Source organism: Artibeus jamaicensis, unplaced genomic scaffold (assembly GCF_021234435.1).
Source record: "Artibeus jamaicensis isolate MK-2021 breed Jamaican fruit bat unplaced genomic scaffold, CSHL_Jam_final contig_415, whole genome shotgun sequence".
NCBI lineage: Eukaryota > Metazoa > Chordata > Mammalia > Chiroptera > Phyllostomidae > Artibeus > Artibeus jamaicensis.
The window spans coordinates 34786311-34800018 of record NW_026521823.1 but is presented as its reverse complement, the minus strand read 5'-3'; the positions used below and the strand labels follow the sequence as shown (position 1 = coordinate 34800018).

Genomic DNA, 13708 nt, shown 5'->3' with positions numbered 1-13708 from the left:
CATGCGAATGTGTACACCCTCCTGGGAGTGACCGGGCACACTAATGTAAGAAAACCAGCTCATACTCCCCATGTAAGAAAACCAGCTCATTAGTAAACAAAATTATTCTCTGGTAGATCTTTATTGGGATACAGCTCTAGATGCTGGAAGATATTTTTTTCTAAACTAACTTCTTGATTTTTTTTTTGTAATTAACTGCAAAATCAAATATGTAGTGAATAGCTCAGTGGAATATCACAACCTAAATCAGCTCAAATAAAAAAGAGTTACATTCTCAGCTTGCTTTTAGGACACATTAACTGATAACTATAGTATGTAGCTGTCATATAAAAATAATGATAAAGTTCTAAATATAAAACTGAAAATATCAACTTTAGGATAACTTCCTCAAAAAGGTAAAGCAATAGGAAAACAAACTGGTGTACCTTGATCTATGCCAGATCTTTGGGGGTAAAAAGGTTTTTTGACAGTCTAAGGAAAAGACATACATTTTGATAAGGCTTTTATGACATATTACATCCTGGTTTTAAAAGAAACTGCTCATTAACTCTAACAAGTTGTTGAGCAGAATGTGTGTTTTGCATATTGTCAACTGCATCTTTGTCATTCCCAAGTTTTGAAACTCTCTATAGGAATTACATATTCATTGCATTTCCAAAATCCAACTTTCCTTCCATTTCCACTTTATACCAAAAGGCTGCTCATGGTCAAGGTAAAATTTAAATTTGTACAGCACTTGATGCTCTCCAGGTGCCCTCATAGCCACTTCCTTAAACCACAGCAATGCAAACAGAGGAGAAAGGACAAATATTCTTATCCAAATTGCCCAATAAATTAGTAAATTTATCTGTGGTTACTTTCTTTCATGGGCACTAGTCCAGACACTAAAAAATGCATCAGGAAGCAAACCAGTCACCATCTTCAGGAAACTTACATTTTGGCAAGAAGTCCACACCATAAATAAGTAAGCAAGTCAATGAGGAAGCCTGGATTCAAACCCTTGTTTGACCACAGATTTAAGGCTCTTTTCAGGATACCATTTTGCCTCTCTGGTCCAAATTAGCTGATGCAAAAGTTCTCATTGCCATGAATTTTGACAGTTTCACTTCTTGGGTTCAGATCTCTTTGGGTGTCCGAAAGGTCTCCGCATTTCCTCACTCCTCTGGAGTAGTTCAGTGGACAACTGCCAGAGCAGCATTCAATAAACAACCCATTCAGAGCACTGTTCCAGAGAGGTAGGGATGACCATCCCCGATCCCCCCAGTTAAAAAGAATTTGGGATTTCAACATCAACTGGAAACAGAAAACGTACACATAGCTATCTGGGAAAATACATACATATACAAATTTAAAATATAAACCGGCATCTCCGAGAGCCTACTCATTTAGTTGTCAGCGGCTGTCTGGTTGCACAATGTCTTGGTAAGACAGCGTTTCGAATGACTCCCCTCTGCCCACTTCCCATCCCGCAGCACTCGCCGGTAGGTCCACCGGTTCCACGCATCATTAGCCATTCATGACTTATTTGGGGAAGTGCAGGGACAGCACTGCAGCAGGCCTAATACAATGAATATCTTATTAGGAAGAAATTAACAAATGAATTGTTGCCAGTCAATAGGTGTTGGGAAGAAAATTACGATGATAGTAAAGCCTAAATAATTTATACACACTATTGATTTTTTCATTACATTAATTATTCTTTATAGCACACATAAGGAACTTGGAGAGTAAAACTTTCAGAGCCAAGAAATGTATCTTTGGTGGTGGTGTAGGCTTCAGGCTGAATTTATAAGGCAACGAATGGGGCCAAAGTAGCTGACAAATATTTTGAGATTAAACACGCATCAAAAACAGAAGCAGGGATACATAGAACAGACTGATGGCTGTTGGAGGGGTGGGGAGAGGGGGTCGGTGAAAGAAGGGTAAGGGATTGGCTAAGGAACATAGACACAGGACCCAGGGGCATGGACGGTGCAGGGATGGCCTGAGGGAGGGGGGCTGAGCAGAAGTGGGCAAAGCGGGAAAAAGTGGAGACAATTGTAACAGCATCAACAGTAAAACCTTTAAAACTGCATCAGAAAAGGAATTTGACATATCCAGTATACCTAGATTCCTTCATGTTGTCCAATGTGTTACATAATACAGTTGATATTTATTTATCAATAGGACCATTGATAGAAATGTTTATTCATAGAACATTAGAAGTAAAACTATCTGCTAATGTACTTGCTTCACTGCACATATAAAAGGAATGATGACCAACTTGAAGAAGTGAGGTGGGAAAGAAAACCTTCTCCGACACCTGTCTCAGGTCCCTTAAGAGAACTGGACCTAAATCCAGCTGAACGGAATACAGGTCCGTGAGAGCTAACAATTTTCACAACCAGCCAAAAACTATTCCCAGGGCAATGCTCTCGTGGCAAGTAACTCTCATAGAGGCAAGGGCCCGAAGGACCCTCGGTTTACAGACCATTGCCGGCTCTGGCCATGTCACAACACGGTGTCCTAGAAAACGTACACATAGCTATCTGGGAAAATACATACATACACAAATTTAAAATATAAACCGGCATCTCCGAGAGCCTTTTGCACACAAAAGAGAGGACTGTGTGCAAAGGGGGGGGGGGGCTGTGACAATGAAGGATGAAGTTGGGATGTTCTTCATGGGGACTGTCGTTCCCAGCAACTTGGGCCCCCTCTGACCTCTGGGAGAAATGAACTTGACACATATGCTCCAATTCCAGTAGAGGTACTGGGTACAGATGATGCCCTGAATATTGTTTTGTCATCTACAAACACCCATGTGCAGTTGTGCTTTGTTCATGGCATTTTGACTCTTGGAATTAAACCAGTGAATTGAGAGTCCTTGAGTCAAGTTTATTAGATACCAACTTTACTTAACTACTTTTCAGTATCTAATGTTAGGAGATTCCAAGCCCAGAGTTGCCTGGGTGCATCCTGTCGGGCATCTCATAGCTTTCCCAAAATAAATACGGAAATGGTGTTTCAAAAGTCATTTAAAACTAAAGACATTAGAATCGTTCTGAATGTAATACAATTCCTTTTCTCCCTCACCTTTTACCTTCAGAGACTTAAAGCCACATAAATGTTCTTAATGCTCTTGGAAGAAAATAAAGCAACAGAAAGCACCTTGGCTCATAAATAAGCTTTTCTGAAAACTACAGCCAGTTTTGCAAACTATTTTGTCATCCCTTAACTATATAACTTCAAACTCATAAAATACTACCCACAGATGTAATATAAAGTGTGTGTTGTGTGCTATGCATCATGGTACCACTCTAACTACCCTCATCTGTCACTATTACCTGCTGACTCTGGGGCACCAATGTGACAAAACACCCAAATTTACTATTACTTTTATTACTCAGCAAAAAGTCACCTGCCTGTGGTGACTGCTCCTTAGCTGAGTGTCCTTTGCTGCGTTCGCCCTTCCTTAGGTGGACACTAACAGTCCATACAAAAAACAGGTGGCGCGGGTGCTCAAAGAAAGGGTATTTGTTCTTGGTGTCCTCTCTAAAATGAAACAGAACATTCATGAAGTGAATTAGGAGAGATTTCAAATGATTTTAAGGCACTGTGCTCGTTATTCTCCATGTCCATCCCATCTACCCTCGCAACCCCAAATCCATTCTCCATCCTTCTCTGCCTTGCTGAAGGCGTGGACTGGAGCAACTAGCTCTTTTGCCCTTTAGCTTCCAGGTGGATTCAGCCAATGGAAGACAATGGAAGGAGATGGACAGATGGGGGAGGAGAAAGTGGTCGAGCTAGTCCCTCCCCCACCCCTTCCTCTGTGCCTCAGCTCTGTACCTCTGGCAGCAGCGCCTCCTACGAACAGCTCCTATGGGGAAGCCCTTCCTACCATCCAGACGGTAGCTCCTGTCAAGCTCCAGCAGACAATGGATGCTGACATCATGGTTCTCTCCTTCCGCCACTGACGCCCAGGGCTGTTCACAGTTTCCCCTAGTTCCTAGCTGCAAGGCCCCTCAAGTCCAAGGCATCTTTACCCCATCCGTCCCTCTGTGACCAGTCCCTTTGCAATACCTTTTTTCTGATACAGAAAAAGAACGTGTAAGTAAATAAAAGAACATCAGCAGCATTTAAATACACCAGCACTCCAAGTCACATAGCCTCCTCAATAGGTGATTACTTCCCGTAAATGTACTAATGAGACAAATCGTGCACACAAGGTCAATTTCTGACCTCTGCTTTCATTATTACCTCTTTCTGATTCAGTTCTTTCAGAATTTTATTCTTCACCTTGACTACTTTTGTCCTTCCTCTCTGTCCCCTCTGTAGCATCCTTCTAATTTACACTCGGCATTCACTGTCTGTGCTCTCCCCCTTGGCATGCCACCTTGTTCTTTACTGGATTGCACTGATCTTCCCTTGAAATTTCCAGGCACAGGTTAGGTTACTGCGTATCTACCTTTAAAGTCATGTTTATTCTTCTTTCTAGGTCTATGTTTTCACTTGTGAAGTAAGCCTATAAAATTCTACAAATTCCTAATTAAAGCCTGCAGAATATCGAAGCTATCCTCCAGGTTTACAGTGATCCATCCATAACATTGAATTCGCTGGAAGATATGCTCAGTAAAATCTAACGAGTAAATACGGAGGACATTAAGGTGCTTAGCATTTACACCCTCTGATGTTTATAAAGAAACTAGAGGCCAGGAGCAATGATGAACATATGATGTTAAATGCAAGGTTCTGACAACAAATGATACAATACTTAGCAATAAAAACAAGCTAAGATATTAATAATAGCAATGAACTACAAATATTTATGTCCCTACAGGCAACTAATTTAATTTCACTGCAGGATTGCTTCATTTATGAATTTAATTATATGTATTTAAACATTTTTTGTTGCTGTTTCATTAATTTCCCATAAAAAAATAAAATGACATGCTGAAGAAAAGAAGAACCACAAGTTTCCATTGAACAATATTTATTAAGTGCCCATTGAGTGTCCATGGTATTTTAAGAATGTATGTTTATCATGCATGGCTTTAACAGCCTGCAAATTCATTTTTGCATTATTCAGAATGAAAAGTGCCAGATTCATAAAGGAGAGTATAGGTTTATCTATGGGTTTGCTTTCACACAAAACAGCATGAATGTCCACAACAAGTTCAATGAGAAAAGACTGGCTACCTGGTCTATGCGTCGGGATCTGTGGCGCTGACCGTGAGGCGGTACCTCTTCTCCCATTTCCCAGAGAAGGAAGCAGGTCACTGACTTACTTATTCAGGGTTAAATGACAGCACGTGGTTGAGTGAGATTAATCTCCACCTCGTTTGGCTTCACAGGCCATATGCTCTTGGACATCACCCTAATCAAATTCACAAAGTGAGCATCAGCACAATTTTCAGTAATTTCCAGTGAGTGATAACATTGTCATTGATTTCTCCCAGTTTCTCTTAAGAACTTTTTTCCTAACTGGGGGTCTTGCCACATTGCTCTCTGATATCACAGTCTCGAGCCACAACCATCCTAACCATCTGAGTTTGACTAGTCTTCGTAATCCAGAGTTTACCGTATTTATCTTTTTTCATCCTCCCGTCCCACATCCAAGTTCCCAGAGAGCCTGGCCGCTCAGCCCGTCTTTCCCAAAGATATGAATGATGAAAATGAATGATGACGTTCACCTTCCCAAGCGGCAGGTCCATGACTTTCTGATTTGTGACATAATGGCTAATAGGCAAAACCCCCTCAAAAGATCCAGTAAGCCCTGGCCTCTGTACTCACTTTTACTCTTCTTCTAGAGAATAAGGGGAGTTGATACCATGTTATTTATGGAAGGCAGCTATGAACCATTTATATTAGAATTAAGAACTTGTACCTGAAATGACAGAGTCATGATACAAAATGTCTGACAATTTCACCTTTTAAAAAGCCACCATCCCGTCAAGTTCTGCTGACATTTTGACAAGGTAGTCTAGAACAAAAGGATATGGAGCATCTTCTAAAGGTTCTGTCTCTGTGCCGGGAACCTGTGTTTTATTGAGCAACTACATTTGCTAGAGGAAGATATAAATAAATAGCACTGTCTAAGCAAAATGTTTAGTAGACTTCCCAACACAGTTACATTATTGGCTATAATTAAAATAGAGTGATATCAGTCAATTAAAATCAACAAAATATATACATGATATCGATAAGTTAACAAACTCAAAAACAAGATGACTGATTGCTACAAAATACTAATTTGGGTTTCCCATTTAATTGTTTTCATACAAAACCTATTTCTTGGCCCAATGATTAATTTATTCCATGACTCTTAAAATCACATTAGGATTTGCCAGTCTCAATTAAACCTGTTTAATTCATTATCAGGCATAAATAACTTCCAAATGCCATAAGCCTCTGATTGTCCTTAGTCAAAATGATATGGTAATATTTAGCTTTGGGGAATAATAATTTAAGAGTCTAAGATTAAGCACATCCACATTGTTGGGGACTAAATTTACCTAGCTTCTGATTATTACATGAATGTTTATATTTCCCTAAAAACAACCCTCACAAAAATCTCAAGATAATGAGCCAAGAAAAGACAAAAAATAAATCATCTATTACCATGTATCTCCTCCAGCTTTATCTTCACAACTGAAAAAAACTGAAAGCGTTTAACTCCACCTCCTTCTGATATACAGCAAATACTGGTGGTTTGAACCAGAAGCAATGCGTGTGATGAACACATAAGTGAGGGTGGCACGGAGACAGAACAGCCTCCTATCTCCTTAGATCTGACTGAACACAGACCTGGCGGTGCAAATTAACCTTCTCTGCAGGTTCAGCATTTCTAATGAGAAGAGACATCGAGAAGATTCTGCCTGAGAAAACCGTATGGTCCATCATATTCTAGGTTGTCCGTGAAACAGAGTTCTGCAGCCTCCTTGTGGACCTTAGCCTGCTGTCTAAAGAAAAAGCCATAACTAGATGATGTTTCAACGTGGTTATGGGTTTCTGTGGCAAGTTGTGTTATATTTTCTCATTTCACCTTTTTATACTTATTATTAGGATGCAGATGTTCAAGTACACAGGGCCAATTTATTGCTCTTGGCCCTGAATGTGTAAAACAGTTTATACCATCAAGGCTGTGCTTGACCACAAGTTTCCTTGGTAGAAATATTTATAAATGATTGAGAACTGTGTGGTTCATTTATAATCCTTTTTCTTTGGGGAAGAGGGTTGTTTTGTTTTTTCAGCATGGGGGAGGAGAGGAGAAAGCTACTCTGCACTCGGTTTAGATTAGAATGCAGACCTTGAAATAAAAAGCCATACAGCCTTGGGCTCGTCCCCTGGAAGGATTCTCTTTTGCATCAAATTAATCGGTCCTGTCTAGAGTTTTTGCTGCTGTGGAACATGCCCCTTCACAAAAGAGTATATCCTCATTTAGACAGTTACAAATTGTGTACAGCTCTTTCTTACTCAGGGTCGAAATCCATATTCCATCACTTCTCACGCACCCTAGTTCTGTCCCTCGGAAAAACACAGAACAAGTCTTCTGCCTCTGCCACACCTTCCTCCTTCAAGCATTTGAAGATGACTTTTATGTTTCTCTTTATTTTCCCCATCTCCTTATTAAATATCATCAGTGCCTTTGATTAGTCCTCATAGGACATGATTCCCAGACACTGCAAAGAAATTGGAGCTGTGGTTGGACTTAAAATTCTTCCTAAACAGAATGCAAAGAGGAGACCTGAAGGCTCACTCAGTTCTCATTTATACGCACCTATAATGGACGCCATTGGAAGGACTGTCTAGAAGTCCAGAACACAATGGTCTGCCCACGAGCCGTGTCTGTGCCAGCTGCTCTTCCTGGGACCCCCAGCACACACCAGTCATGAGGTGAATGGGTGATACAGGGCGGACTCATCTCCCCCGCCACAATGACTGGCTGAAAGAACAGTCACAAGTTCCAACCAGGCATTGCACCCCAAGATTCCAAGTGGGAACTCGGTGAAGACCTGCTTTCCTCTCAGCTAGTAGAGGCACTAGATAGTAACAGCCATCTCCCCATTTCACAGAACAAGCCAATTTGACAGAATGAGTTCAACATGCAAAAGGGTGTGTGGGAAAAAGACCCCGAATCTCCCATTCCAGTCATTCTTAAAATCAACTCTACCCCTGCCTTTCCTGTGGTCTGGTTATTAAGCCATTAATTCCCCTCTGACGAAACCGAGTGTGAGTTAGGTTTGCGCCATTTGTGGCACAGAGGGTCCCGTCTAATACACTATTCATAAGGTCCCCACTACTCCAACAGGGCCAACAGAATGCAGGTCATGAAAGGGGAGAGCGGCCACCCTATCTGCAAAAGGTGTGGATGGAATCTCTTTCCAGCATAATTTAGGAATGAGAGTGATACTCACATACCAAAGAAGATTAAGGTCTGTTTTCCTTAAGAACCGAAGCTCATAAGGCTGACACTGTTTGTCCAAAACTGTATTTATAGAATTATCATAGTACCTGGCACACAGTAGGCACATAAGGCACTCTCCACTACGCTTTTCATAGTACATAGGAGGCAGAACACAGGCTATAACTTACTAAAATGAAGACATATCTGCTCCAGAACAAACTTATTATTTAACCCCCCGAAGATCAGATTCCCCACTCGCTGTATAAATGATGGGACTGGACTAGCCCCTTAGACTTTTTTTTAGCCACAAGACATGACTCTGTCCACCCTCAGCAAGGGCAAAGAAGAGTCTTCTAAACCACCTAGGTATACTTAGGGGCACAACATGCCATCGTGAAGAAATATTGGAGAACAAAGCAAAAGATGAATAATGGGAGGCAATCGTCAGTGATGAGATAAAAACAGTCTTAGGATGCGCCATCTTCCTATTAGCTTTCTATCTCATTCGAACCAGTTTCTGTGGCCAAAAATGCCATCTGGGCTGGATCCAGACCGCCAGCCACCAAGCCTTTCTCCTTCCTGGGTCTTCCAGGCCATAGGATGACGGCTGCTTCAACTCCAGCACGCAGCTCCTTTTAGCGTTGGCTTCCCACTTCACGCCCCTCTCGCCACTCCAGCAGCGCTTCTGGTCACCAACCAAAGATGTATCCGTTATACTGCGCACCTCCCACCCTTGTTTCCCATCCTGGCCCCTGCAATGCCTGATGCCCAAATGTCCATAATTTGGGATAACACTGATTTGTTTTAAACTTAGGATTCTGTCTCAACATAAACAATCATAAAATGTCATCTCTATAAATTACTGTGAAGATTTGTTCTAAGTGACTCTAAGAAACGGACTTCAGATCCTTCTATGAAACAAGGCCTTGATTAGGGAAAATACTCCTATTACAGCTCACAAGTAATGCACTACTATGTACCTGCACGTTAAGTATTAAGTACCGCATGTTAGCATATTAGACCATGAATAGGTACTACACTACGCATTTTGCACGCATTTTCTCACTTAGTTTCATAACACCTCCGTAAGAAAAGCACTCATAATTACCCATGCGTTAAAGGTAAAGAATCTAGGGCTCAGAAAAAGTAACTTGCTCCTGCTTATACAGCCAGTGAGCCAGTCCATTGCCTCCAGAATCCTTGCTCCGACCCAGTCCATGACTCACCAGGGCACTGATCCCTGTGAGAAATGGGGAAGGGAGACCTGGGGTTGGGGGAGGTGGGAATGTCAAAAGCAAAGAGACCAGAGAACCCACATCAACATGATGTGCTTCTTTATCTTGCTTTGAGGCAGCCCTATGTGAAGAAGAACCCTGTTCCCATTATGTAGCAATAGAGTATCTGCCATTTTGCATTGTGGAAATGTACCCTGTGTTGTCCAGGCTAATCTAGTTGACTGCACAGTGCTGTATGCAGACACCCTGACGACAGACAACTAATTCAGGCTTCTTCTGGGTGAGGAAGATGCTGCTGAACAGCTCTTCAATTTTTTTGTCCACAGCTTCTGATGCAGGGCGCCTCACACAAACCACAACATCTAGAGAAGAAAAGTCATTGAAAATACCAAGAAGGGGAGAACAGGGTGAGAAAGAGAGATTATAAAAAGTGCTACTCTCCCCTGAAAAAAATACTTCTGCGAAAATTAAAAATTAAAAAAAAAAAAAGGTGAACAAGCCCAGGGTGATTATCTGATCCCTTGTGAATCAGGAGCAAATGAATGCTTATGGCCCATTGCTAAACAAAGGACAGCACTGGACTGTGCAACAGAAACCATATGTTCCAATAGCCATGGCGGAATTTTCCTGCCCCACAGAGTAGAGACAGCTTGAGTATTTCCTTTAGAAGCGAAACATCACTGCTGTAATTTACTCTTGGTCTGTAGCAGCAGCAGTATTTCATCGGGAAGCAAAAACCCCTTTACTTTTAGATGCCATAATCTCTAACTCCTCCCAGGTCTTCATCCATTCAGCAAGACTTCAAATACATCAGCAGAAAATAATGCTGACACCTACCGAAGGTGTCATCAGATGTTCCTACACGATCACCAAAGTCTCTAGTTTTGGTGAAATGGAAGCTGGGAATCAGACTAACAAACTCTTTGGGGTTATTCAGGAACTAATATAAAAAGGTCTAACTCCAGAAAGTACAATTTTGGGTAAAATGGAACAGACATTCCCTCTCACTGAAATGATATTCTTGTTTCTTAAGAAGTATGGAAGTCATAATTAATTGAAAAACTGTGTTAAGCTAAACTAGAGAGGCAGAATCTAAAATACTACGCGATAAGAAAAATTTTAAAGGGGCCTTAAAATATACTAAAGAAGTTTAATGCCTTCATTCTTAGTCTAACCATTTTTTTTATTCTAACCAATTTCCATTAAACAGGGAAAGGAGCAGGGAGGAGAGAAAGCATTTGAAAAACTGCCAGAGTAAAAAATCCCATAATGAAATTTTGCTCATTCTTGGAGAAATGAAGTAGAATTAGATGCTTCAGTGGTGGTGAATTCCAGAATCTGGGTAGCTGCCAGTAAATGAAGCTTTTCCATAATGTCAAATGCAAAAGCTATCTGATATCAACATATTGAGCTCGAGTTTTTAAATTCCTATCTCCATACACCAAATTGTTTGAAACCTTTGAGATAAAAACTTCAATAAACTAGTGTTCCAAGCTTTTAATATTTTAGTCCCTTGAGCAAGCATGTCAGATTAATCTTCAAATTGCAATGGGCAGGAAGAACATTCAACCAAATTCTTAAGCCCATGCCTCTCTCCAAGGATGTTAATAATGGAAGCAGTTTTCCTGGCTATTAAGATGTCAAACTTCCCTAATTCTCAGCAGTATTACTATTTAATAGGGGGGAGGGGAGAAGGGCCATTCCGTCTTGAAAGGAAGGGGTGGTACTTGTTATATCTTTGCACCCACTTAGCATGTAGCACATTGCCAGGCACACCGTAGGCACTAGCCTTAAGAGTTGATGGATTGGTTGGGGGGGAGTAGAAATCTGACAACAGCAGGAGCCAAACCCCTGGCACTGCTCAGCAGCAAAACCATCTCCAGCATTAGGGTTATTATCAAGCTAGGGCAGGAATTTGAACGTGTGTCTTCAAAGTACCATCCAGAGCTGGTGAGCGCGCACCCAAAAGCCACTTACAGAAGGATTGGGCTGCCCTCCAGCCTCGCCTAGCCTGGAAAACTCCTGCCCTGCCTTGCTATGCTGGACTCCTCTGCCTTTCCCTTGGTGTGGGTTTGCACGCACAGAACTTAAGTACAAGGTTCTATCGGCCTCACTCATGGGACTCAGGCTTCCTTGCCCTCGCAGGCTTTCCCAAGCCTCGGCTCTGAGGGACACCACACCGTGCTAGGCACAAGGAAGGACATACGGGGTGTCCCTGGACACCTCTGAAGGTGAGAGAGGGTGGTGGAAAGCGATGAGGGCAGGGCAGGAGAGAGTTCAAGACCAGGGCACTGTCCAGAGGCTTCTTGCCCACCCCCACGCCCCCAAAGCCTCTGCCCCCAACCGCTGGAAGACGCTGGGGCAACTACCAAGCCCGCCCAAGCAGAGCCGAATGGCCAGGGATCCGGACTGGGGGGAGAAGGGCGGTGAGGAGGCAGGGGACGGTACCTGGTGTGGCTGTGGTTGCGGGGAAAGTCTTTCTTCTCCATGATGGCCGGCACGCAGTTGGTGAGCTCCGTCCAGTCGGCGTGCAGCCCGCAGCTCCAGCCGGTGGAGAAGCGCGAAAAGAGCCAGGTCTCCTTCTTGCCGGGCCGGTGGCAGGTGCACTTCTTCTGGCCCGCTTTGCAGCTACAGGGCTGCTCCAGGCGGATGTTCTTCACCAGGTGCCGGCCGAACGTGGTGCCCCCGGTCTTCTGGATGTGCAGGAACACGATCACGTCGCGCCCTTTGATGTTGAAATCCACGAAGCGGGTCAGGTCCTTCAGGGTGAAGTTGAAGCGCGGCACGAACCGGGGCAGGGAGCCGTTGTCCGGGGCCTCGGGGTCCGGCTCCTCTTCCTCCTCTGTCTCCCCGTCCTCCTCCGGGTCCCCAGGCTCCTCGTCCTCGTCTTCCGGCGCCACAGCGCCCCGAGCCCCCTCCGGCGGTCCCCGGGGTGGCGGGGGCAGCTGGGGCCGCCGCTCCCGGTCCTGGAGCGGCGCCTGTGCCCGGCGGGCGGCACTGGGGGCGGCGGCGGGCTGGCCGGCCTCCCCCGCGCGGGGCGGCTCCCCGAAGTTGGCGCAGGAGCTGGTGCAGGAGGGGGACACGTACTGGTACATGATGACCACGAAGAGGAGAGTGAGCACCGGCGTCAGCAGCCACTTGTTGAACCTTTCATCCATGGTCCTGCTCTCAGGCCGGCAGGCGAAGCGGCGGCGGCGGCAGCGGCGCGGACGGGCGCCGGCTCGGAAGTTTCGCGGACTCAGGGGCGCGGCTCCGAGCCCGCCGATCCTCCATGCCCCTGACGCCCAGACGAGCGGCTGGCTGGCGGCCCCGCGGCGCTCCGGCGCTGGACACGGGCAGGGCTGGGCCTCCGGACCGGGCGGACAGGCGGGCGCCGGCGCGTGCGGTTGAGGCTGCGGCGTGGGGCGCCCTGCGCTCCCGGGAGCTCCCGGCTCGGGCCGCCTCCTGCTCCCGCCGGGGCACCGGGCGCGCTCTCAGGCCACGCGGAGCATCCCGCCGCCCGCGCTCAGGCGCTGGGTGGGTCGGCTCCGGTCCTGGACCTGCCCCGGGCAGCCGGGCAGCTGCGGCCGCGAGCGCGGGGGCTGCATGAGGCTGGCCGGGGCGCTGGCCAAGGGCGAAGGCGCGGCGCGGCCCCGCCGCCCCGGCCGGCCGCGGGCACCGCGCCCCGCACGCGTGCGGGCAGCCTCGGCTGCGAGGGCGGACGGCGCCCGCCGCAAGTTTGCAGAGGGTCCCCCGCGGCGGCTGCGGGCGAGGCGCCCGTGCGGAGCGGCCTCTCCGCGCGAGTCGCACCGCCGCTCCGGGTCGGTCCGCCCAGGCGCGGGCACGCAGTCACACTCGCACACACTGGCTGGCACCGCCACAACCCGCCAGCCGCTGTGACGGGAGCCGCGCTACCCGCAGCGAGAACCTGCCCGAGGTACGGAGCATGCGCCGCGGCCGCCCCGGCCCCGGGGGAGTTTCCAGGGGAGGAGCCCGCGCTCGGCGGGGCTCGGGGCGGCAGCCGGCGCTGGGAATCCCTGCTGCCGCGAGGCAGACTGGGGAGGAGGGCGCCGGCGGGGCGCGCGGAGGCCGCGAGGGCGGCGCGGGC

At 46.1% G+C, this 13708-nt stretch overlaps 1 protein-coding gene across 2 annotated transcripts in view; it reads right to left on the bottom strand.

Moving 5' to 3' along the window:
- The window catches only part of HS6ST3 (heparan sulfate 6-O-sulfotransferase 3), a 606626-nt gene extending 593362 nt beyond the window's left edge, over positions 1–13264 (bottom strand). Inside the window, exon 1 of one of the 2 annotated variants that reach the window (XM_037132464.2) lies at positions 12070–13264. In XM_037132464.2, coding sequence (XP_036988359.2) covers positions 12070–12779 — 710 coding nt within the window. In that variant the 5' untranslated portion in view covers positions 12780–13264. The remainder of the gene's footprint in view (positions 1–12069) is intronic. The other variant, XM_037132465.2, reaches the window with a different exon arrangement.
- Positions 13265–13708: the final 444 nt, after the last annotated feature.